Source organism: Heterodontus francisci, unplaced genomic scaffold (genome assembly GCF_036365525.1).
Source record: "Heterodontus francisci isolate sHetFra1 unplaced genomic scaffold, sHetFra1.hap1 HAP1_SCAFFOLD_51_2, whole genome shotgun sequence".
NCBI classification, from domain to species: domain Eukaryota; kingdom Metazoa; phylum Chordata; class Chondrichthyes; order Heterodontiformes; family Heterodontidae; genus Heterodontus; species Heterodontus francisci.
Genome location: NW_027141369.1, coordinates 4,333,817 through 4,360,743, shown reverse-complemented (window position 1 = coordinate 4,360,743; position 26,927 = coordinate 4,333,817). Strand labels below are relative to the sequence as shown.

The window sequence follows — 26,927 nt, the reverse complement described above, 5'->3', positions numbered from 1 at the left end:
AATGTCCTCAAGGCCCTACGGGAAAAGGAAACGGAGGATCCTGTCGGATGGTTCCCCGAGCAGACCGTCAAAGTCATTTGGCGGAATGCCTCATCACCAGAACTTTCAAACAAGCACCAAGACATAGCTTAGCTGGTGGTGAGAAGGGCCCTCCCCGTCAGATCCTTCATGCACACCCGAAGTCTCGCTCCCTCCGCACAGTGCCCCCGCGTTGGCTGTGGTGGGGAAGAGACGGTCGCCCAACTCCTCCTGGAATGTGCCTTTGCAAAGCAGGTGTGGAAAGAGATGCAGTGGTTTTTGTCAAGGTTCATCCCAAGCAGCTCTGTAACACAGGAGTCTGTGCTCTACGGGCTGTTCCCAGGGACGCACACCGAGACAAACATCAACTGCTGCTGGAGGACTATCAATTCGGTGAAAGACGCCCTTTGGTCTGCCCGAAACTTGCTGGTCTTCCAGCGCAAAGAGTTGTCCACCACCGAATGTTGCAGACTGGCACATTCCAAGGTCCAGGACTACGTGCTGAGGGACGCACTAAAGCTTGGGGCAGCCGCAGCAAAGGCTCAATGGGGAAAGACCACAGTGTAAGGTTCCCCCACCAAGCTGGACTGAGGGGTTGGAACCATGGGAAGCCCCTCGAACTGTATCGTTAATATTCTCAATTGCTGTAAATGTAAAACTGTAATTGACATGACAATTGTGAAACGGAAGGGTTGGGAAGAAACTCATGACATTATTGAAAGAAACTGATCTCTTTTGCAATGTTTGTATTTTTTCGTGCTGTTTGGAAACTGTTTGGCAATGTAATTTTTACAGATTTTTATGAATAAAGTATATTTTGGAAAAAAAAAATCTACAGATTGAGTCAGGCCGGAAGGGTTGGGAAGAAACTCATGACAGTATTGAAGGAAACTGATCTACCTTGCAATGTTTGTATTTTTTGGTGCTGTTTGGAAACTGTTAGGCAATGTAATTTTTTCAGATTTTTATGAATAAAGTATATTTTGGAAATAACAAAAAAAAAATCTACATATTGAGTCAGGAAACCTTCCTGGACACACCTGACAAAAACTGCTCCATCCAAACTATTTGCACGAAGGAGGTTCCAATCAATATTCGGGAAGTTGAAGTCACCCATGACAACAACCCTGCAACTTCTGCACCTTTCCAAAATCTGCCTCCCAATCTGTTCCTCCGTGTCTCTGTTGCTATTAGGGGGTCAATAGAAAATCCCAATAAAGTGACTGCTCCTTTCCTGTTTCTGACTTCTACCCATAATGACTCAGTAGACAAACCCTCGTCGATGACCTCCCTTTCTGCAGCTGTGATACTATCCCTGATTAACAATGCAACTCCCCCACTTCTTTTACCTCCCTCCCTATTCCTTTTGAAACATCTAAACCCGGGAACATCCAACATCCATTCCTGCCCCTGTGATCTCCAAGTGTCCGTAATGGCCACAACATCGTAGCTCGAAGTACTGATCCATGCTCTAAGTTCATCACCCTTATTCCTGACACTTCTTGCATTAAAATAGACACACTTCAACCCATCATACTGGCTGCAACTTTGCCCTTCCAACTGTCTAACCTTCCTCACAGACTCTCTGCACTCAGTATCTGCCTGATCAACAGCTACCCCATCCACTTATCCATAGCTCCGGTTCCCATCCCCCTGCCAAACTAGTTTAAACCCTCCCAAAGAGCTCTAGCAAACCTCCCGCCCAGGATATTGCTGCCCCTCCAGTTCAGATGCAACCCGTCCTTCTTGTACAGGTCCCACCTTCCCCAGAAGGTATCCCAATGATCCACATAACTGAAGCCCTCCCTCCTACACCAGCTCTGTAGCCACGTGTTCAGCTGCACTCGCTCTCTGTTTCTAGCCTCACTAGCACGTGGCACCGGTATCAATCCTGAGATTACTACTCTGCTCATCCTGCCTTTTACCTTCCAACCGAACTCCTATATTTGCTTTTCAGGTCCTCATCCCATTTCTGAGCTGTGTCATTGGTACCGATATGTACCACGACTTCTGGCTGCTCCCCCTCCCCCTTAAGAATCCTGTAGACTCGATCCGAGATATCCCTAACCCTGGCACCCGGGAGGCAACATACCATCCGGGAGTCTCGTTCGCGACCACAGAATCTCCTGTCTGTTCCTCTAACCATTGAATCTCCTATCACTATCACTCTCCTATTCTCCACCCTTCCCTTCTGAGCCGCAGAGCCAGGCTCAGTGCCAGAGACCTGGCCACTGTGGCTTTCCCCTGGTAGGTCCCCCCCCCCACCAACCACAGGGGCTCCCTGCACTGTGCGCCTATTCCCTTTCCCACCCCTTACGGTCACCCAGCTACCTTTATCCTGCGACTTCGGTGTCAGTACTTCCCTATAACTGCTCTTTATCATCCCCTCTGCCTCCCGCATGATCCGAAGTTCATCCAGCCCCAGCTCCAGTTCCCTCACGCGGTCTGCGAGGAGCTGGAGTTGGGTGCACTTCTCACAGGTGAAGTCAGCAGGGACACAAGTGGTGACACTTACCTCCCACATCCTGCAAGAGGAGCATGCAACTGCCCTAGCTTCCATCCGCTCTGCTCTAAATTGACAACAGAGAATAAAAAAATATAAAGGAAAACCTTACCTTACCAAACCCTCCACACAAGAGTCCATTTTTTTGGTTGGAGGAGGAGGATGGGTGGGAGACACTACACGTGTAGTGTTTCGGGTTTAGCCACTGCCCGAATATATAAGTTCACTTACCCAGCAGTCCCCGTGTCCGCGTCCGCCGAATCGCCAGGTAAGTACTTAATAGTGAAACGTACCTTCCCAGCTGCCCCCTGGCTCGCACTATCACCGCTACTGCTGATCAAAGGTGTTGCTGTAATAAAAACAGAAAATGCTGGAAATGCTCAGTAGGTCTGGCAGCATCTGTGCAGAGAGAAACAGTTAAGAGTTCAGGTTTGTTTCCTTAGCTCACATTAACTTTGTTCTCTCTCCACAGATGCTGCCAGACCTGCTGACTATTTCAAGCATTTTCTGTTTATGTTTCAGATTTCCAGCATCCGCAGTATTTTGCTTTTGTACGTGTGTTGCTGTGTCTGGGACTGTTTGAGTGCAATGCTATTGCTTTATAAACAGCGTTGAAACAAACATTTGTCTCGCTCACACACAGCACTAATACACAGCTGGATATAAACAGCAGCCTGCAGCAGAGGGTGCAGTGGATGTTTATTAACAGAAATAATTCACCAACACAATATTTACTGCTATCCACAATCACACCACGCTTCATCTTCACACGTTTTACTCTTTGTTTACATCAATTTCTTCCTTCCAGTAAACACTTCAATTTGGAACACAGCTTCCAAATTACCTTTATTCACAAACCCGAACACAAGCTGCAAATGCTGCAAACACAGACCAGCCCAGACTTTCCCCTTTCTGTCAACCCATTCCTGCATCACTGCCTCTCCACCAACAGTTGTTGCTGGAATCATACAATCATAGAATGGCGAAAGCACAGAAGGAGGCCATTCGGCCTGACGAACCCATGCTGGCTCTCTGCTAAAGCAACTCACCTCGTCTCACTCCCCAGTCAGTTCTATTTCGGTGGTGGGAAAACTTCTCGAAAGAATAATTCGGGACAAAATTAATAGTCCCATGGACAAATGTGGGTTAATTCAGGAAAGCCAGCATGGATTTCTTAAGGGAAAATCATGTTTAACTGTCCTGCTGGAGTTTTTTGATGAGGTAACAGAGAGGGTTGATGAGGGCAATGCTGTTGATGTGGTGTACATGGACTTTCAAAAGGTCTGGCAGCATCTGAATGGTCACTGACCTGAAACATTAACTCTGTTTCTCTCTCCACAGATGCTGCCAGACCTGCTGAGTATTTCCAGCACTTTTTGTTTATATTTCAGATTTCTAGCATCTGCAGTATTTTGCTTTTATTGACTTTCAAAAGGAGTTTGACACAATGCAACACAACAGACTTGTGAGCAAAGTTATAACTCATGGAATAAAAGGGACAGCAGTAACATGGATATGGAATTGGCTGAGTGACAGGAAACAAAGAGTAGTGAGCAATGGATGTTCTTCGGGCTGGAGGAATGTTTGTAGTGGAGTTCCCCAGGAGTCAGTGTTGGGACCCTTGCCTTTCCTGATATATATTAATGACCGAGACCTTGGTGTACAGGGCAGAATTTCAAAGTTTATGGATGATACGAAAATTGGAAGCATTGTGAACTGTAAGGATGATAGTGTAGAACTTCAAAAGGACACAGACAAGTTGGTGGGATGGGAGGACAGATGACAGGTGAAGTTCAATGCAGAGAAATGTGAATTGATTCATTTTGGTCAGAAGAACATGGAGTGACAATATAGAATAAAGGGTACAATTCTAAAGGGGGTGCAGGAGCAGAGGGACCTGGGGGTATAAGTCATTGCTTGAGAGAGCGTTTAATAAAGCATACAGTATCCGCGGCTTTAGTAATAGAGGCATAGAGTACAAGAACAAGGAGGTCATGTTGAACTTGTATAAGACACTAGCCTCAGCTGAAGTACTGAGTCCAGTTCTGGGTGCCACACTTTAGGAAAGATGTGAAGGCATTGGAGAGATTATGGAAAAGATTCATGAGAATGGTTCCAGGGATGAGGAATTTCAGTTATGAAGATAGATTGGAGAAGTTAGGACTGTTTTCCTGAGAGAAAAGAAGGCTAAGAGGAGATTTCATAGTGGTATTCAAAATTATGAGGGGTGTGGACAGAGTGGATAGGGAGAAACTGTTCCCACTTGTGAAAGGATCGAGAATGAGAGGGCACAGATTTAAAGTAATTGGTAAAAGAAGCAAAAGCGACATGAGGAAAAACTTTTTCACACAGCGAGTGGTTAAAGTATGAGCTGCCTGATAATGTGATGGAGGCAGGTTTAATTGAAGAATTCAAAGGGGAATTAGACTGTTATCTGAAAAGGAAGAATGTGCAGGATTATGGGGAGAAGACGGGGAAGTGACATGAGGTGAATTGCTCATTTGGAGAGTCAGTGCAGATACGATGGGCCAAATGGCCTCCTTCTGTGCAGTAACAATTCTGTGATTCCAATATTCAAGTCATTTATATATATGGTGGTCCTGACACTGACACTTGTGGCCATCACTGTTCACCATCTTCCATTCTGAAAAATAACCAAATACCACAACTCGCTTTTCTTGATATTTCATACATTTTTTAATCTAAGCAGATACTGACCCTCCTATTCCAGGAGCCACAGTTTTGTTACCCAGCCTTTTATGTGGTAGTTTGTCAAACGCTTTCTTAAAATCCATCTAGACAACATCCATTGCTTTCCCTTCATCAACCTTTTCTGTTATTTCATCAAAAAAATCAGTTATTTATTAATAGATGCAGCACTGAAACAGGCCCTTCGGCCCACCAAGTCTCTGCCAACCAACAACCACCCATTTCGACTAATCCAACATTATTCCCATATTCCCGACCACATCCCCCACCACCTACCTCCACTAGGGGCAATTCACAATGGTCAATTTACCAATCAATCTGCAAGTCTTTGGCTGTGCGAGGAAACCCACGCAGTCACAGGGAGAACTCAAACTGCGCACAGACATGAGCCAGAACTGAACACGGGTCGCTGGAGATGTGAGGCTGCGGTGCTGAACACTGATCGACCAAAATGACTGTAGTATGAATCGAACCTACAATCTTCTGATAACCTCGTTAAATACACCGAAGTCAGACTCTTTATCCATGAGGCAACACGGCCAGTAGTGAAGAAGTGGAAAGGTGCTGAACCTCTCAGTTTTCAGTCTACCCAAACCAAGTTCAAGGCCTGAACAATGAACCGATTGCCTCATTAGTTCTGTGAATAATACAATGATTTAATAGACAAAGTTTTGAAACATTCCTGCCCATAAATCTTGATAACAGAGAGTGTGTGGATCTCCTGGCTCAGAATGTTTAATGGATACAGTCCTCAGATCCGACAAGGAACCCCTGAACATCCACAGTAAAGACAGTGTGGATGAGGAAATGTAAGAGCTGGGAGCTGAAACTCAGGGACGGCCGAGCTCTCCTGTCATTGAGCTTGTGTGTCAGCTCTGCTCGCCGCACTTCCGGCTCTACTTTGTTTCCAATGAAAAGATGAAAAGGGCCGTTCGGTTTTCCTCTCACTGACAGTGTGTTTCACTCGGGTTAATATAACCCGGGACTTTTGCTGCTGAAATGAATTCTGCAAGGTCCCAGCAAACACACCGGCTCCCTCCTTTCTCCCCTCTTTCTATCGGATTGTTTTACCAGGAGGGGCTCAATAATAACAAACCCCCTGCAGGGAATGACCACAAATTGAGCATCTAAATGGGGCAAGTGGGCAGCTTTCTGGGTTCTAGGTTCCCCCTACCCCGCCCCTCCAGTCTTTGGCTGTGCGAGGAAACACACGCAGTTGCAGGGAGAACTCAAACTGCGCACAGACATTACCCAGAACTGAACACTGGTCGCTGGAGCTGTGAGGCTCCACTTCCAGCTCTACTTTGTTTCCAATGAAAAGATGAAAAGGGCTGTTCGGTTTTCCTCTCACTGACAGCGTGTTTCACTCGGGTTAATATAACCCGGGACTTTTGCTGCTGAAATGAATTCTGCAAGGTCCCAGCAAACACACCGGCTCCCTCCTTTCTCCCTTTCGATCGGATTGTTTTACCAGGAGGGGCTCAATAATAACAAACCCCCTGCAGGGAATGACCGCAAATTGAGCATCTAAATGGGGCAAGTGGGCAGCTTTCTGGGTTCTAGGTTCCCCCTACCCCGCCCCTCCCTCCCTCCAGTCCAAGCCCCTCTTCACTTTCTTTGGGACTTTGATGAGGGTGAAATGGGGAAAGTTCCCATTGATGTTTGAATGCTGAATTGCTGCAAAGATCTGCGCACGCGCGGTGTTGCCCCGCCCCCAGTGGGACGTCACAATGAGGAGTGGAGCGCATGCGCAGCCTTTCCCCAACCCAGTCTGTGAGGCCATTCACTCAATCAGGGGAAGATACTTCAAATCAGCTGCTAATGGAGACTTCCCGGGCCCGGGGGAAGGGAACAAACAGCATCTGCTTCCAGCAGCCACTGCTTTGGGAGCGTGTCCGGAGATGTGCTCAGAGATTAGCATTGGGAAGTTGAGGGGGAGTCGGGGAGTGTTTGGAACAGACACTGTGGAGCAGGAGCTGCTCCCGGAACATGGAGTGAGCCGGGGACACGGGGAAGGGAGAGTTCATTCTCGGACAGTGTCTGTACAGGCTCAGGGAGACACAATGGGAAGAAATCACTATTGAAAATCACTGACAATTTCACCACCAAAAGAAGAGGGAATTTTCCTGCTTTAGTTCCAGTCTCTCACTGTTTGTTGGATCGTGAACAGTGGGGGAAAAATAGCCGCCAAATAACGAGCGTTTATTGCAGACACCAGGTGAGAAGTGTGAAAGGCACATTTTAAATAGTGGCTGCTTGTTTTCTGTTGAAATAGAAATGTGACTGTGTAAAGGTCACTGCTCTATCGGACAGTCCCAGTCATTGAGCAGTGCATGGCTTGTGTTGTTTCTGAATGTCACAAACTTGTTGTAAAACCACTGCAAACACCTGGTAAACAGAAGCTGAATACTGCAGTACTGCAGTGGAGTCAGACACTGACACTGTTTGTGTTCCTGGTTTTCATTTTGTGATTGTTCATAATGATTATTATTGGGATGATTACATTGATCGCTTTTGTATCTTCTACCTCACCATTTCTTTCATTCCTGCAGGAAAATACATGAAGGAACCTGAATGGATGTGGTGATTCTTGACACAAGGAAAAGTGCAGTGATCTCGTTCCAACACACAGTCGGTACAGGATCACTCCCAAAGCACAGAGATACTGCCAGCTCATCAGTTCCACTGGAACAAACAAAAGAAGTAGTCAGACAGACACTGATCCCAAAGTCGAGAGACACATTTTCAATCCAACAGTCAAACAACAGCAGGAGAGACAGAAGTTGTTTCTATTTCACTCCAATTCAGTAGAGCTGATAGGTTGATACATCAATCGCAGTCCAAAAACAAACTCACTATCAGATCTAAATAAACTCTGTCACCATGGTTACATTTTAAATATAAAACTTGAAACAGAACAGACAAAATTTACATGATTGAAAGGTGCAGAATGAATGCAAGGAGGCTTCAAGGGGATTTGGACAGGGTAAGTGAATGGGCAAGAACATGGCAGATGGAATATAATGTGAATAAGTGTGAATTTCTCCACTTTGGGAGAATAAACAGGAAGACAGAGTATTTCTTAAATAGTGAGAGGTTGGGAAGTGTCGATGTCCAAAGGCACCTGGGTGTCCTTGTTCATGAGACACTAAAAGCTAGTGTGCAGGTGCAGAAAGCAATTCGGAAGGCAAATGGTATGTTGGCTTAATTGAATGGGGATTTGAGTACATGGTTAAAGGTGTATTGCTTCAATTGTATAAAGTCTGGCTGAGACTGCACCTGGAGTATTCTGTACTATTTTGGTTTCCATATTGAAGGAAGGATAGACTTGTCACAGAGGGAGTGCAACAGAGATTCACCGGACTAATCCCCTGGGATGGTGGGATTGTCTTATGATGAGAGACTGCAAAAACAGGGCCGAAATTCTCTGGAGTTTCGAAGAATGAAAGGTGATCTCATTGAAACTTACAAAATTCTTACAGGATGTGACAGGGTAGATATGGATAGGATGTTTCCTCTGTCTGGTGAGTCTAGAACAAGGGGACACAGACTCAGAATAAGGGCAGGCCATTTGAGACTGAGATGAGCAGGAATTTCTTTACTCAGAGGGTGGGAAATCTGTGGAATTCTTTATCCCAGTGGGCTGTGTAAGATCAATCATTGAACATATTAAAGACAGAAATCGATAGATTTCTAAATACTAACAGGATCAAGGGATATGGAGATAGCAGGAAAAATGGCGTAGAGGTAGATGATCAGTCACGATCTGTTTGAATGTTGGAGCAGGCTTGATGGGCTAAATGGCCTAATGCCCCTATTTCCTATCATCTTTTGAATCCCAATAATGTACATCGGAACGTTAGACCAAGTTATGCATTACATACCAGTTCAAAAATCCCACAGAGATTAAGACGGAAAGATACAGTATCAATTCCATTACTACAAAATGAAGGACTTGGAGCTTGCCGACCAGCCCATGTATAAGATTGAAAGTTATATTTTCATTCACAATCGTTTTCACAGAGCTAAATATTAAATACCAATCCACAACTTGTACAGGACTACCAAATAAAACCTACAACTGTAAAATACAGTTAATCCATATTTTAAATTAAACACAAGGCAAACAAATATTGATACATTAAGAGAGTGGGAAACAGTGAGAGCAGAGTGGAGCAGAAAGAGCGCAGGAGAGAGAGGGAGCATGAGTTCACTCGGAGAGCAGGGAACAGCGAGAGCACGCGTCAAAAAAGGCAAATGAATCCACAATTAATGGGAAAACACTGAATGGTGTAGAGGAAGTGAGGGACGTTGGAGTGAATGTCCACAGATCCCTGAAGTAGCAGTACAGGTTAATAAGCTGGTTCAGCAGGTATATGGAATCCTTTCCTTTATTAACTGAGGTATAGAGTATAAGGGTGACCTGGTATCCATGTCAATAAGTCACTGACAGCTAACATGCAGGTGCAGCAAGCAATTAGGAAGGCTAATAGTATGTTAGCCTTTATCACAAGAGGATTTGTGTACAGGAGTAGTGAATTCTTGCTTCAATTGTATAGAACCCTGGTTAGACCGCACTTGGAGTACTGTGTACAGTTTTGGTCTCCTTACCTTAGGCAGGATATTATTGCCATGGAGGGAGTTCAACGAAGGTTCATCAGACTTGTTCCTGGGATGGTGGGATTGTCCAATGAAGAGAGATTGGGGAAACTGGGGCTGTCTTCTCCAGAGTTTTGAAGAATGAGAGGTGATCCCATTGAAACCCACAAAATACTTAAAGGACAGTCAGGGTAGATAAAACTAAGATGTTTCTCCTGGTTGGGGACTCGAAAATCAGGGGACACAATTTCAAAATAAGGGGGAAGCCACTTAGGACAGAGATGAGGAGAAATGTTGTTACTCAGAGGGTTGTGAATCTTTGGAATTCTCTACCCCAGAGGGCTGTGGAAGCTCAGTCGGTGAGTATGTTTAAAGCAGAGATTGACAGATTTGTAAATACAAATGACATAAGGGAATATGAGGAAAGTGTGGGAAAAAGGGCATTGAAGTGGATGTTCAGCCATCATCATATTGAATGGCGGGGCAGTCTCGATGGGCTGAATGGCCGACTCCTGCTCCTATGTTTCGATGTTCCTAACTCCACATTATCGATGAGACACAGCCTCAGGCCGACTTGTCGGGTGGTGCAAACAGATAACACTGCTTCTGATCTTCACCAGAACAGAGAGTGAGATGTAAAATTGATCATCAAACAGACTGTGAGAGAATACAACAGAATAAAACACATGGAGAGACACTGTGGAATAACAAATAGATTTGATTGGAATGTTGAATTTTGATTGGAATGGATAAAACACCAGAAACAGCAGATTAAATTGGGACTCTCATCATTATATTGATCTGAGACAGAAAAGAGAAACTGATGGGAAGAAGGAAGAATGGAACTGTTAAGTTTTTTTGAGTTTTTCACTCACCCATGAAAGCTGATTAAAAAAAGATGCAAATAACAGAGAATTTCACCAAAAAGGGAGATTAAATGCTGCCGAAACCTTGGATCGAAGGATGTCCCAACAGATCACCTGTTTAACTGTCTCCTCACTGGGGGATTTCAATCAGTGAGCAATATTATTCGCTACCTTTTTTTTGTTAAATGAACCCAGAACTGTCACTTGGAGTTAATATCTGCATTCCGACTCCTGAATATTTTCTGGACACATTTCCTGCTGAAAGAACTAAGAACTCTTTTCTAATTTACACAATACTATATACACATTCATCAAACCTCTTAAGCTAGCATCCTTGGTGCTGCTCTCTCTTCTCCCAAACCTCATCTCATGTGACTGTTGCATCATCACTCTGACAGTGGGAGGGGTTGATCCCACCATCTTCAGCATTAACCCTTTACATCCTTATACTACACTGTCTGTCCAAACAAATGGGTGGAGGGAACTTCCTTCATTTATTCAAACACTTGAAAATCAACTCAAAGCCATCAGAGAGAGAGAGGGAGAGAGAGTGTCAGAGAACTTACTGCATACAGTCCTGACCCTGTCACACTCAGCAGCTGCTCACCCAGACCCCACTCTCATCAACACTGAACATTGTAACAGAGACCCTTCAAATAATGTTTATAAAAGGCGGAAAAATTCAAAGTTCATCGCAGCCGGATTGAATGGAACAAAGTTTGATATCTTCTCACCGTCTCTCAATACCCACGAGACATAGGTTTTCTTATTTGCTTCCTTTGATTTTTCTTGTTCCTGATTGACAAATATTCCAAACCTCGGATCAACCCTCCCACTCGCGTCATGTCCCCAGTCTCGGTTAAAAGCAACACATAACGAGACCAACATTCTGAAACAGACTACGCAGTCACACTTTCCTTCAGTGAGATTAATGTCGAGCTGTTTTCCAGATTGAATGTAACCGTGAAAAAATTTGTATCAAAGAAGTTGCCTTTGGCGTATCAGCACTGAATTTCTGGACAAGGAGGAACAGCCATTCCCAACTCACATCCTTCACAAAGGCTGTTTTCTCCTGTGACTGAAATTCATCATGTAATTTGAATTCCAAGTTCAAGTTCACAAAACAGAGATGTAAATGATTGATAAGAAAACTTCGAAAGCATATCACGAATGTGAAATAAGGCTCTGCTGGGAGTTGAACCCAGGCTCTTCTATTTACTCGTCAGGTGCTTTCACCAACTAAGCTACAGAGCCAAATCACAAATGCTTGTGTAGTTGAAATCAGAGGAGGATCTGTTTATTCTCATCACACTTCTCCACTGGTCACAACATATTTTAACTTTTCCTACTTACTGATACAGTCATATACTCTATTTTTCCCAAAACTGAGAATGGAGGTGGAGGGGCGACATGATAGAGGTTGACAAAGTTATGAGTGGCAGAGACAGAGTGGATAGTCAGAAGCTTTTTCACAGGGTGACAGAGTCAGTTACGAGGGGACAGAGGTTCAAGGCGAGGGGGGCAAAGTTTAGAGGGGATGTGCGAGGCAAGTTCTTTACACAGAGGGTGGTGAGTGCCTGGAACTTGCTGCCGGGGAAGGTGGTGGAAGCAGGGAAGATAGCGACGTTTAAGAGGCATCTTGACAAATACATGAATAGGATGGGAAGAGAGGGATACGGTCCCCTGAAGTGCAGAAGGTTTTAGTTTAGACAGGCATCAAGATCGGCGCGGGCTTGGAGGGCCGAATGGCCATTTCCTGTGCTGTACTGTTGTTTGTTCTTTGGACATAGATAACACGTTTATAGATGTGGTCACCCCACAGCTTAAGAGTCTGCAGGGAGAGAGGGAATGGGTGACCACCAGGCAGTCAAAAAGAATCAGGCAGGTAGTGCAGGACACCCTGAGTGCGTCTCACTCTCCAGCAGGTATTCAGTTCTGAATATAGAGGACAATGATGCTTCACCTGGGGAGTGCAGCCGGAGCCAAGTCCATGACACCATGGGTGACTCAGCAGCAAAGGGGAGTACAGGGAAGACTGGAAAGGCCATAGTGATAGGTGATTCAATCGTCAAGGGAACAATCAGGTGTTTCTATGGCCACAGACGTGAATCCAGGAATGGAGTGTTGGCTCCCTGGTGCCAGGGTCAAGGATGTCATTGAGCAGTTACAGAGCACCCTGAAGCGGGAGGGTGAACAGCCAGCAGTGGTAGTCCACATCAGAACCAACAACATCGGCAGATATAAGGATGTTGTGCTGCAGTCAGAACGGAGGGAGCAAGGTAAGACATTAGCAAGCAGGACATCAAAAGTAATAATCTCCGGATTACTCCCAGTGCCACGTGCAAGTGAGTACAGGAATAGATGGATAAGACAGATGAATGTACAGGAATAGATGGATAAGACAGATGAACGTGTGGCTGGAAAAATGGTGCAGGAGGGAGGACTTTCGATTTTTGGGACAGGTTGGACGGGTTGCACCTGAACCGAGCCAGGACGGAGTTCCTTGCAGGATGTTTTGCTCGTGCTGTTGGGGAGGGTTTAAACTAGTTTGGCAGGGAGATGGGGACTGGAAGGTAGAGTCAGATCAGAAATGAAAATGGAAGGCAGAAAATTAATGGAGTCTGGAAGAGAGAGGAAACACTGATTAGAAAATTCAAAACAAAAAATGTTGGCAGTGCTCAAGGATATCTAAATCAATGCAAGGAGTATAGCAAATGAAGCAGATGAGCTCAGGGCACAGTTAGACACACGGCAGTATGATATCATAGCTATTACACAAACATGGCTAAAGGAGGGACAGGCATGGCAGCTCAATCTTCCTGGTTACAGGGTTTTCAGACGTGAGAGGGAAGGGGATAAAAAAGGAGGGGGAGTGGCAATTTTGGTCAAAGAAACTATTACAGCTGTGAGGAGGGATGATGTGTTGGAAGGTTTATCAAATGAGACCGTATAGATTGAGCTGAGGAACAAAAAAGAGGCAATCACACTGCTGGGAGTGTACTATAGACCCCAAAACAGTCAGAGGGAGATGGAAGATCAGATATGTAGGCAAATATCTGAGAAGTGCAAGAACAATAGGGCAGTAACAGTGGGGGATTTGTACCACCCAAACATTAACTGGGATACTTTTTCTGTAGAGGGAATTGAGGGAGCAGAATTCCTGAGGTGCATTCAGGAGTACTTTTTTAGCCAATATGTAGCAAGTCCAACAAGAGAGGGTGAAGTTTTAGACTTAGTTTTAGGAAATGAAGAGGGGCAGGTGGAAGGAGCGGCAGTGGGACAGCAATTTGGCGGTAGTGATCATAATTCAGTCAGTTTTAATATAATTATGGAAAGGACAAGGACAGAACAGGAGTTAGAGTTCTCAATTGGGGTAAGACCAACTTTACTAAGGTGAAGATTGATTTACCGAAAGTGGACTGAAAACAGGTAGTTGAAGGTAAATCAGTGTCAGAGCAGTGGGAAGAATTCAAAGGGGAGATTCCAGGGGTTCAGAGTCAACATGTTCCCACAAAGAAAAAGGGTGGGAAGGCCAAATCTAGAGCCCCATGGATGTCAAGGAGTTGACAGGTATAATAAGGCAGTAAAGGAAAGTTTATGCCCAACACAGAGAACTGAATACTACAGAAAGCCAAGAGGAGTATAGAATGTGGAGTGGGGAAATCAACATTGAAATTAGGAAAGTTAAGCGAGAGCATAAAAGGATATTGGCAATCAAAATTATGGTGAACCCAAAGATGTTTTATCAATACATTGAGAGTAAAAGGATAAATAAGGAAAGAATAGGGCACAGAAAAGACCAAAAAGGTAACCTATGTGTAGGGCAGAAGATGCTGGCATTGTTCTGAATAAATACTTTGCATCTGTCTTCACAAAAGAGGGGGAAGATGCATATATTGTAGATAAGGAAGAGGGGTGTGAAGTATGGATGTGATCCATACAGAGGGAGAGAGGACATATTAATGGGATTAGTGTATATGAAAGTTGATAAATCACGAGCGCCGGATGGAATGCACCTCAGGCTGTTAAAAAGAAGCAAGAGAGGAAATAGCAGAAGAGCTGATCATCATTTTCCAGACCTCACTGGATACAGGTGTGGTGATGGAGGATTGGAGGACTGCTAACGTTGTACCTTTGTTTAAAAAGGGAGTGAGGGAGACCAAATAATTACAGGCCAGTCAGTCTAACATCAGTAGTGGGCAAATTATTGGAATCTATTCTGAGAGACAGGATAAAATGTTACTTCGAAAGGCACAGATTAATCAAGGATAGTCAGCATGGATTTGTTAAGGGAAGATCTTGTCTAACCAACTTGATCGAAATTTTGAAGAATTAAGAAGGAAGATAGATGAGGTTAGTGCAGTTGATGTAGTCTTCACGGATGCAAATGTAGGGGGTATGAGTTTGCAGATGGCACAAAGATTGGCTGTGTGGTAAATAGCAAGGAGGATAGCTGTAGACAGCAGGAAGATCTTCATGGTCTGGTCAGATGGACAGAAAAATGGCAAATGGAATTCAATTCAGAAGTGTGAGTTGATGCACTTGGGGAGGTTAAACAAGGCAAAGGAATACACAATTAATTGGAGAAGACTGAGAGGTGTAGAGGAAGTGAGGGACCTTGGAGTAAATGTCCACAGATCCCTGAAGGTAGCAGGACAGGTCGTTAAGGTGGTAAGAAGGCATATGGAATTCTTTCCTTTATTAGCCGAGGTATAGATTTAAGAGCAGGGAGGTTATGCTGGAACTGTATAAATCATTAGTCAGGCCACAACGAATACTGTATGCAGTTCTGATCACCTTATTACAGAAAGGATGTAATTGCACTGGAGAGGGTGCAGAGGAGATTCACGAGGGTGTTGCCGGGATTGGAAAAATGCAGCTATGAGGAAAGACTGGATAGGCTGGGGCTGTTCTCCTTGGCACAGAGAAGGCTGAGGGGAAATCTCATTGAAACATACAAAATTTTGAGGTGCCTGGATGGAGTTGAAGTGAAGGGCCTATTTACCTTAGCAGAGAGGTCAGTGACTGGGGGAAACAGATTTAAAGTGATCTACACTAATGGAATTGATTCTGTATCTTTCCATTTCACAGTGTGGGTGAGTTCTGAACTGGTATCTAATTTGTGTCTCAGGTTACAATATCTTTCAGCACCTTAGAAACTTTCTCTGTAATGAATGTTGAACTTGTATGTAACTTGTATCTCAGGGTACACTATGGGGATGTTTAAACATCCTTTATCATGAATGGATGTGAGCTTTGAGTATGGTATTTAATTTAAATCTCAGGGTACAGCATTACGTTAGATTCTGTGCCATTCAATCAATACTGTGTGCCAATTCTATCTGATATTTAATTGATAGCTAAGTCAGCATTATATTTAGATTGACACATTGTATTTCAATCTGTTAATGAGTGTGACTTTGACCTGGGATTGAGGTATCTGACTGTCAATGGGACTGAATTGGGGTGAAATGGAAACAACTTATTTCTCTCCTGCTTTGTTTGATTGTTGGATTGAAAGTGTGTCTCTGGAACTCGGGATCAATGTGGGCCTGACTACTTCTGCAGTCTGAGACCAGGGAACTGATGAACTGTCTATCCCTCTGTACTCTGAGTGATAATGTACCTACTGTGTGTGAGAGGAGCTGGCTGCACTGTTCCTTGTGCCTCGAGTGCAGCAACCATCACATTCATCACGATTCCTTCAAGTATTTGCCTGTATGAAGAAAAAATATGTCTTAACTCAAGAACAGGGGAGGTGCAAAATATCAAAGAGGTGAATTTAATTTCACAATTAATAATCATTAAAAACACCCACAAATGAAAACCAGTGTCAGTATCTGTCTCCACTGAAGTACTGAAGCTCCCAGCTCCTGCATCACAAGTATTCTGGGCAGATCCATCCAGACAAAACACTGCACTGGGATCGTCCCAACTGCTCGATGCTCGACACATATTTCCAGCCACCCTGCTTCATATGCACAAATAAAGAAAAATAAAGCCCCATATGTATATCCCTCAATTCCTTTCTTCCCATACAGTTGTTCCACCTCCCCTGAAATGCATCGATATTATCGCCTCGACCTCTCCCTGTGGTTGCAAATTCCAGATTCTAACCACTCACTACATTAATACCTTTTTCATGAATTCCTCATTGGTTTTATGAATGTCGATTTTATATTTTTGGCTCTTGTTTCAGACAACACCACAAGAGGAAACATATCTGCATGTATTCTATAGAAGCCCTTCACTATTTCCTCACTTTTTTCATTTGTTAGTGTGATGTAGGCATCACTGGCTATGCCAGCATTTATTGCCCATTCCAAATTGCCCTTGACAAAATGGTGGTGAGCTGCATTCTTGAGCTGCTGCAGTCCTTGAGATGTAGGAATTCCAACGGTGCTGTTTGGAAGGGAGTTCCAAGATTTTGACCCAGCGACAGTGCAGGAATGGTGATATAGTTCCAAGTCAGGATGGTGTGTGGCTTGGAGGGGAACATGCAGGTGGTAGTGTTCCCATGCATCTGCTGCCCTTGTCCTTGTTGGTGGTAGAGGTTCCAGGTTTGGAAGGTACTGTCGAAGAAGCCTTGGTGTGTTGCTGCAGTGCATCTTTTAGCTGGTACGCACTGCTGCCACTGTGCATCAGTGGTGAATGGAGTGAATATTGAAGGTGGTGGATGTGGGCAATCAAACAGGCTACTTGAGTGTTGTTGGAGCTGCACTCATCCAGGCAAGTGGGCAGTATTCCATCACACTCCTGACTTGTGCCTTGTGAATGGTGGACGGATGTGGGGAAACAGGAGGTCAGTTACTCGCCACAGAATTCCTAGCCTCTGACCTGCTCTTGCAGTCACAGCACTTATATGGCTGGTCCAGTTCAGTTTCTGGTCAATGGTAACCAATGGTCAATGTTAATGGTGGGGGATTCAGTGATGGTAATGCCATTGAACATCAAGGGGAGATGATTAGATTCTCTCTTGTTTGAGATGCTCATTGCCTGGCACTTATCTGATGCCAATGTTACTTGCCACTTATCAGCCCAAGCCTGGATGTTGTGCAGGTCTTGCTGCATCTGGTCATGGGCTGCTTCAGTATCTGAGGAGTCATGAATGGTGCTGAACATTGGGCAATCATCAGAAAACATCCACACTTCTGGCCTTGTGATGGAGGGAAGGTCGTTGATGAAGCTGCTGAAGATGGTTGGGCCTAGAACACGAGCCTAAGGAATTCCAGCTGTAATGGCCGGAGACTGAGATGATTGACCTGAACAACCACAGCCATCTTCCTTAGTGCTAGGTATGACTGCAAACAGCAGAGCATTTTGCCCCGATTTCTATTTACATTGGTTTTGCTAGGGCTGCCTTGTTGCCATACATGTCAAAGGCTGCCTTGATGTCAAGGGCAGTCACTCCCACCTCACAATGCAATGTTTCTTTAACTCGAAAATAAAAGCAAAAGTCTGTAGATGCTGGAAATATGAAATAAACAAAAATGCTGGAAATACTCAGCAGTTCAGGCAGCATTTGTGGAGGGGGAAACACAATTAACATTTCAGGTCTGTGTCCTTTCATTTTACAATATGCTTTATGTCCTGGTAGATAACAGTGCATTCAGTCTGCAGTAATGGAATTAATACTGTATCCTCCAGTCTGACCACTTGTGAGATTTGTGGAGTGGTGTGTAACATGTAGCTCAGTCTGCAGTCTGGTTACATTATTGAGATTAATTCTGTACTTTACGATCAGGTACTGTTTGTCTGTTCTATCTGACATTGAATTTGTAGTTCAGGCTGCTGTCTTGTGAGAGTGACACAGTGCCTTGCAATCTGATAGCGGGTGTGATTTTGGACTGGGATTGATGTATCTACCTGTCAGTGGGACGGAGTTGGGATGAAATGGAAACAACTTCAGTCTGTCATGCTCTGTGTGACTGTTGGATTGACTGTTAGTCTCTGGAACTTGGGATCAGTGCCAGTCTGACTAGTACTGCTGGCAGTGATTGTGGAACTGATGTCTCTTTTCTCTCTGAGTGATACTGTACTTACTGTGTGTGAGAAGCCGGCTGCACTTCCCCTTGTGCTGAGGCATCATTCTATTTATTCTGCTTCCTTCAAGTATTTGCCTGTAGAAAGAAAAAGTATTTATTATAATTCAGGAAGAGGTGTGGTGGATGTTACAAGAGAGACCAAAACAATCTTTGAATGAATAATCATTGTGAACAATCACAAAGGAAACCCAGCAATACAAACAGAGTCAGTGTCTGATTCCACTGCAGTCCTTCAGCCCCCAGCTACTGCATACCAGGGGCTTTGGCCGTTTTACAACAATTAAATGACATCCAGAAACAATCCACTGGGCCATGAATGGGACTGACCGACGGAACAGGGACTTTTACACAGGTCAGATTTCCAGTTCCCGCTCCCATGGTCTAACCGTTCAAGCGAAACCAAACAGCCACTGTTCAAAATGTGTCCTTCACACTTCTCACCTGGTGTCTATAATAGATTCTCTTTGTGTAACTCCCCACATTCTGACTGTCCGCTTCTATTTCCACACTTCACTGTCCAATAACAATAAACTGCGGGACCAGGCTGGATCGCTCTCTTTGAGCTGGCACGGACATGTTGGGCCGAATGGCCTCATTCTGCGCCGGAAATTTTCTATGTTTCTGTTTGCTGAATTGCTGCCTGAATCTGCGCCTGCGCTCCCCTCCCCCAGCACTGCCTGTGAGCGGAAGAAGATGGTTTGAAACAGTCGCGAATGGAGAGATCCCGTTCCCGGGGGAAGGAAGCAAACAGCAGCCTCCTTCCAGCAGCACATCGCTTTGGGAGCGTGTCCGCAGATAGACACAGAGATCAGCATCGAGTCCGGGGCAAGTTCAGGGGCAGGCGGGGGCTGTTTGTAAGAGGCGGAATGGAGAATCAACTGGTCCCGGAACATGGGGTGAGTGGGGGAAGGGAGAGGCCATTCTCAGGCTGTGTGTCGACGGGGAAAGGAGACAGAATGGGAAGAACCTGTTACTGCAGTGCAGTCAAACAATGATGATATTTGTATGACTGGGCTTCCTTTGTGGGGGCTCATTATTATTCGAGAGATTAAATTCATTAAAATCCTGTATCTTCTATCTCACCTGTATTTTAGTTATAAACATACTTTTGTTCAAACAGACAAATAATTGAATGAACCAGAATAAATGTGATGTTTCCTCCACCCAAGTTACAAGGAAGAGTGTCACCAGCTCCTTCTCACACACAGTCCGTACATTATCACTCACAGAGCGCAGAGACACAGACAGGTCATCAGTTCCACAGTCTCAGACAGCAGAAATAGTTCCAGAGACACATTTTCAATACATCAATCAAACAGAACAGGAGAGACGGACGTTGTTTCCATGTCACCCCAACTCAGTACCACTGACAGGTAGATTCATAAATCCCAGTCCAAATTCTCACCCACTATCAAATTATCAGTGTGTCAATCCCACAATGGTGCAACCTCAGCTACAAATTAAATACACATAGAACTGACACATGGTTGCTGTTTCAAAGTTACAGAATTAAGGGCGGTGCAGTGGTTCTCACCGCAGCCTCACAGCTCCAGCGACCCAGGTTCAATTCTAGGTACTGCCTGTGTGGAGTTTGCAAGTTCTCCCTGTGTCTGCGTGGGTTTCCTCCAGGTGCTCCGGTTTCCTCCCACATGACCAAAAGATTTACAGGTTGATAGGTAAATTGGCCATTATAAATTGCCCCTAGTATAGGTAGGTGGTAGGAAAATATCGGGACAGGGGGGATGTGGTAGGAATATGGAATTAGTGTCGGATTAGTATAAATGGGTGGTTGATGGTCGGCACAGACTCGGTGGCCGAAGGGCCTGTTTCAATGCTGTATCTCTAAACTAAACTAATATAATCTGAGATTCAAGTTAAATACCAGCCCAATATTTACACATGTTATCAGTTTATTATCAGTATTAATTCCCATAATGTGTCCAGACATATACATTAGATACTAGTCCAAATCTCAAATGCATAATCAGATTGAGAGATTCTGAAATATAGTATAACCTGAGATACAAACTCAGATTCCAGTTTAAAACTCATCCGGATTGTGAAACTAAAAGATACATTATAAATTTGATGAGTTTAGTCTGAGCTATAAATTACATACCAGTCCTGAAACCTCATAGTGTCAGATGGAAGATACTGTACAATTCCAGACTGAGCTCATTTTACACACAAGTCCAAGATTCTCCCTCCGAGTCAGACTGAATGGCATTGATCAAATTGATTAGTACAGCCTGAGTTACATTTGCACATCAATCCTGTATCAGATTGAAAGATACATGATCTTTCGCTATTATGTTCACAGTGACAGATATTTAATACTTGGCAAAACTTCAAACATATTGTCTGCTTAAAACCAACCACATCTGTGGCCTGCTGCTGTGCTGACATTTTATGCAGAATGAATCCAGACTTGCAAACAGTCCCAGGGACGGAAGGTTATATAATGAATCCCCCAATCACACAGAGTACCAGATACTGACAGATAAAGTGATGCTGATACACAGGCTCAGTGCCAGATGCTGAAAAGTATAGGTTGATTATTGCACTCACTCACAGTACCTCAGCCCGAGTCATCTAAAGCAACCTAACACACAAATAGTAGCACTGAGAGATTGAGAAAGAGTCCAAAACTCACATAGAGTACCAGGCACTGACAGATACAAACTGAAAACTACACACACATGGATATGGGATTGGCTAACTCACAGAAAACAGAGAGTGGGGATAAATGGAGCATTTTCAGATTGGCAAACTGTAACTAATGGAGTGCCACAGGTACAGTGCTGGGGCCTCAACGATTTATGGTCTATATTAATAACTTGCATGAAGGGACCACGTATATTGTTGCCAAATTTGTAGATGGTACAAAGATAGGTAGGAAAGTAAGTTGTGAGGAGGACACAATGTGTCTGCGAAGAGATATAGATAGGTTAAGTCAGTGGGAAAACATTTGGCAGATGGAGTATAATATGGGGAAATGTGAGATTGTCTACTTTGGCAGGTAGAATAGAAAAACAGAATATTATTTACATAGAGAGAGACTGCAGAATGCTGCTGTACCAAGGAATCTGGGTGTCCAGGTACATGAATTACAAAAATGTTAGCATGAAGGTGTAGCAAGTAATTAGGAAGGCAAATGGAATGTTGGCATTTTTAGCAAGGGGAATGGAGTTTAAAAGTAAGGAAGTTTTGCTATAACTTTACAGGGCATTAGTGACATCCCAATTCCATACAGTTTTGTTCTCCTTACATGAGGAGGAATATGCTTGCATTGGAATCAATTCAAAGAAGGTTCACTCGACTGATTGCTGGGATGTTGGATTGTCTTATGAGAAAAAGTTGAGCAGGTTGTGCCTATACTCACTGGAGTTTAGAAGATTGAGTGGTGATCTTATTGAAACCTGTAAGATTCTCAGTGGGCTGGACAGGTAGATGCTGAGAGGATGTTTCTCCTTGTGGGGGATTATAGAATTAGGGGCCAGAGTTTAAGATAAGCAGTCTCTCTTTCAAGAAGGAGATGAGGAGGAATTTCTTCTCTGAGAGGGTTGTTAATCTTTGGAATTCTGCTCTCCAGAGGACTGTGGAGGCTGTGTCATTGAATATATTCAACGCAGCGATAGACAGGTTTTTGATCGACAACAGAGTCAATGGTTATGGGGGCAGGCAGGAAAGTGAAGTTATGGCCACAATCAGAACAGCCATGATCTTATTGAGTGGCAGAGCAGGCTTGATGGGCCAAATGGTCTACTCCTGTCCTATTTCGTATCTTCTTATGTTCTTACACACACACACACACACACACACACACACACACACACACACACACACACAACCAATGTGTGGAGGATCTAGAATTAATCCCACTTTCATACACAATACCAGTGACTGAAAGGTACAGAATTAATCCCACAGATAGATACAGTACCACCGACAGGTACAGAATGAATCCCATGCTCACAGTCAGCACCCGGGATAGAAAGATACACGTGATTCCCACCCTCACATAACAATATCAGACTGAGTTACAGAATGATTTCCACATTCATACTGGGCACCAATGACTGCGAATTAATTCATCCCACAATCACACACACTACCAAAGGCTGACAGATACAGAATTAATCCCACACTCCTATGTAGTAGCAAAGACTGACACAAACAAAATCATTCTCAAATACTCCTACAGTACCTGGCAGATTCAGTGACTGCCAAACTCACATAAATCACCAGAGACTGACAGATAAAGAATGAACTCACACACACACTGAGATACTGACAGATATAGCTTGAATTCCACACATACAGAACCACTGACAGATTCAGACTAAGTCCCAAATCACATAACATTCCAGAGACTGACAGAATGAATCAAATACTCACACACAGTGCCACTGACAGAATGTATTCCACACTCACATACAATACCGAAGACTGCCAGATACAGAATGTATCTCACACTTACACAAAGTACCAGTGAGTGACAGGTACAGAATGAATCCCACATTCACACATGACGTTAGAGATGGACAACCAAAAAACAATAAGACTGCCAGAATAGATAGAATTCACATCAAAATTCTAAAATATGGCAGAGAAACACTCGACACAAATACATGTCTCATTTTCCTCATCTAGAAGGAGGAGAGCATGTCAGGGGACCTCCGCGATGCGGTAATTGTGATCATCTTTTTAAAAAGTTGACATGACCGACTGTGTTAACTATAGAGGGGTATCCCTGCTGTCCACCACAGGGAAGGTCATCACAAGAGTCCTTCTCAACTGCCTCCTCCCCGTGGCTGAAGAGCTCCTACTGGAATCACAATGTGGATTCTGTCCATCAACAGGCACAGTGAACATAATCTTCACAGCAAGACAACTTCAAGAAAATGTAGGGAGCAGCAGCAACCTTTATCCATGGCCTTCTCTGACCTGACAAAGGCCTTCGACTCTACCAACCGAGAGGGATTATGGAATGTCCTCCTCAAACATACTGCACTACGACATGCAAGCTGTAATCCTTGCCAACGGATCTATCACTGACCCAATCCGAGTGCAAACTGGGGTCAAGTAAGGCTGTCATCGCACCAATGCTCTTTTCCATCTTCCTTGCGGCATCACTCCACCTCATCTCCTCACACTCAAACACAGTACCTGACAGAGACAGAATGAATCCATACAGCACCAGAGAATGAGTTACCAAATTACATAAAACACTCAAACACAGCAGCCTAGACTAAAAATAAAATTAATTGCACACTCACATGCAATAGCAGAGACACAACGACACAGAATCAGTCAATAAGTGTCCTCCCAACAACAGCCAGGACATTTCCAGGAAGCTCCACACAGGGAGCAGCTCTTTCAATTTTAACTGGGGCTGGAGAGAGTCTTTGTGAAATATACTTCCTGATTGCAGTAAGGGAATTTGTGATTGGTTGCAAATATTTAATCTGATTGGATGGCGAAAGAGACCAAATGTCGAATTACAATATTAAATCGTTGGGACATCTTTCCAAATCACCCAATCACAATCTTTACTTTTCACCATCCCTCATTAGCATAGAGCTGTGGGATTGTCTATTTAATCCGCACTCGGAAGGGGTTTGGTTTATTTCTGAGTCTGAAATTGAAACTGAAGATGGTTGAGGAGAAGAAGAAAGCAGCTGCTAAGAAGGGCGCCAAGAAAACCTTAAATAAACCGTCAGCAAAGGGCGGCAAGAAGCGGAGAAAGTCGAGGAAGGAGAGTTACTCCATCTACATCTACAAAGTGATGAAGCAGGTTCACCCCGACACCGGCATCTCCTCCAAGGCCATGAGCATCATGAACTCGTTTGTGAACGATATTTTCGAGCGCATCGCGGGTGAGGCTTCCCGCCTGGCCCATTACAACAAGCGCAGCACCATCAGCTCCCGGGAGATCCAGACCGCCTGCTGCTGCCCGGGGAGCTGGCCAAGCACGCCGTGTCGGAAGGGACAAAGGCGGTGACCAAGTACACCAGCTCCAAGTAAAACTGCACAATGGACTGAATAACATCCCAAACACAACGGCTCTTTTAAGAGCCACCCACAATCTCTCTGAAAAAGCTGCATCCGAACATCTCTATGAAATCATTTTCAGACAATGTGTAACATAATAAATGTCCCACTGCTGTGTTTTTGTCTGCTGTCCCATAAACCGAACTCAAACCCATAATCCGCTCATCCGCCTTTACTTTTTTGCTTAAAGCTGTTATTGTGGTTTTGCACAGCCCCTGAATGACCGCATTAACAGCTGCTTTCAGCGGTAAGGGTCAGACCTCAGTCCCTTCACTCTATTCCTGAAATGTGAACTGATTCATCATTTTATTAACAGTAACTCTCTGCAGTGTAACAGCCCGGAATGGGATTATTACACAGCAGACTAAGGGCAGTTTGAGGACTCGATCCTGCTTCCTCTTTTCAGAGAAGGACACTGGGCTCTGATTGAAGATAAACTGAATGTTTCCCTTCAGGGAAATGCTGTGAACAGGGATTTAGTACCTCCCGGGACAGTTTGAAAGCAATTGTAGAAAGATCCACAATTTAAATAACATTTTAAACCCGCGTCTGTAATTCGTGACGGAAAAAGTTGAATAAAACAAAATAAAGAGAAGGGATTTTAAATATTTGACGAAGGATGAAATTTATTTTAATCCGCTCCTTTCTGACAATGAAATTGGCGGTCTTTTTGAAATTGATAAATTTTCTGCTTCTGATGTTTTGGCGGTAAACCCCGCCCTCTTCTGTTGTCAGTGACCTGATTGGTGATGAATATAGGCAAATGAGGTGAATTAAGTACCGGCCAATGGGGAGAGTTTTCAGTCTATAAGTAAAGTAAATGCGGCGGAAATTATCCATTCTTTGTGAAAGTATTTGCGAGATTGTGGAAATGTCTGGAAGAGGAAAGACCAGCGGCAAAGCTCGGGCCAAGGCCAAGTCTCGCTCCTCCCGGGCTGGATTGCAGTTCCCGGTGGGCCGTGTTCACAGGCTCCTGAGAAAGGGCAACTATGCTGAGCGTGTGGGTGCCGGAGCCCCGGTCTATCTGGCTGCTGTGCTTGAGTATCTGACTGCTGATATCCTCGAGCTGGCCGGTAACGCGGCCCGGGACAACAAGAAGAGCCGCATCATCCCCAGACACCTGCAGTTGGCCGTCCGCAACGATGGGGAACTCAACAAGTTGCTGGGGGGAGTGACTATCGCTCAGGGTGGGGTGCTGCCTAATATCCAAGCCGTGCTGCTGCCTAAGAAAACCAGTGCTCAGAGCTCCCAGAAAAAGTAAAGCGGCCAAAATGTCACCTAATAAACCAAAGGCTCTTTTCAGAGCCACCCACAGTCTCTGTGAAAGGGCTGGTTACTGTCGGATTCCAGAATGCCAGTAACAGGACCGAATGAGAACTATTTCAAATGTTTAAGCATCTGTTTCAGTGATTTCTCACTGTCACCCCAAAGCCTGTCTAATTTATTACTTCCACACTGAGTGAGTTATGTGTCCCGTTACAGATTGCTGAATAGAGTCTTACCGCCGTGTACAGATAAGTAGACAAAAAAATTAGAGATTAAAACTTCGTAATATATATAATCCATCAAAAGCTTTTTTTATTCCGCTTTTATCAGCACAAAGTCCTGGCCCGATTTTACGAACAGCTTTAAACTAACGCCAGATTTACCATTAATTCGCTTCTTTCCGACACTGAAATTGACGGCTTTTTCGAATTCAAACTTTCTGCCAATTTAAGCCAGTGATTTGTTGTATTTCCTAATTCGAAGCTCTGCGATTGGTTAAGACATGTGAATGAGAAGAGGGTGACCAATCAGAAGTGGGCTCTGGATGGCGCGGGCTCAAATTGCGAGAATTCCAGGTCCCTGAATGACTGAGCTGAAACTGATCAGTTTCACAAACCCTGTCAGTTTCAGTGCAGGAAACACCGTCTCGGGAGAAATAACATCACAAGTGGGTTTGGTTCCAGTGAACGATTTAACGGCTGCTGCAAAACTCTCGGATTCCCTCATTGCAGCGAAATCATTTTGAAATTCTATGAAAACAATGAGTGATTCTGGAGGAGTGATGTGGCTTTTCACTGAGGGCATGTGTGGACTGGGGAAATAACTAACTGTCGAGCCTCAGGCACTGTTTACACAGCCCGTTTAGAA

At 44.3% G+C, this 26,927-nt stretch overlaps 1 protein-coding gene across 1 annotated transcript in view; it reads left to right on the top strand.

The window, feature by feature from the left end:
- Window positions 1-26,651, top strand: part of LOC137363009 (late histone H2A.2.2-like) — a 40,764-nt gene extending 14,113 nt beyond the window's left edge. Inside the window, exons 2-3 of the mRNA XM_068027128.1 lie at window positions 25,764-25,986; window positions 26,544-26,651. Of these exons, the coding sequence (XP_067883229.1) occupies window positions 25,764-25,986; window positions 26,544-26,651 (331 nt within the window). The remainder of the gene's footprint in view (window positions 1-25,763; window positions 25,987-26,543) is intronic.
- Window positions 26,652-26,927: the final 276 nt, after the last annotated feature.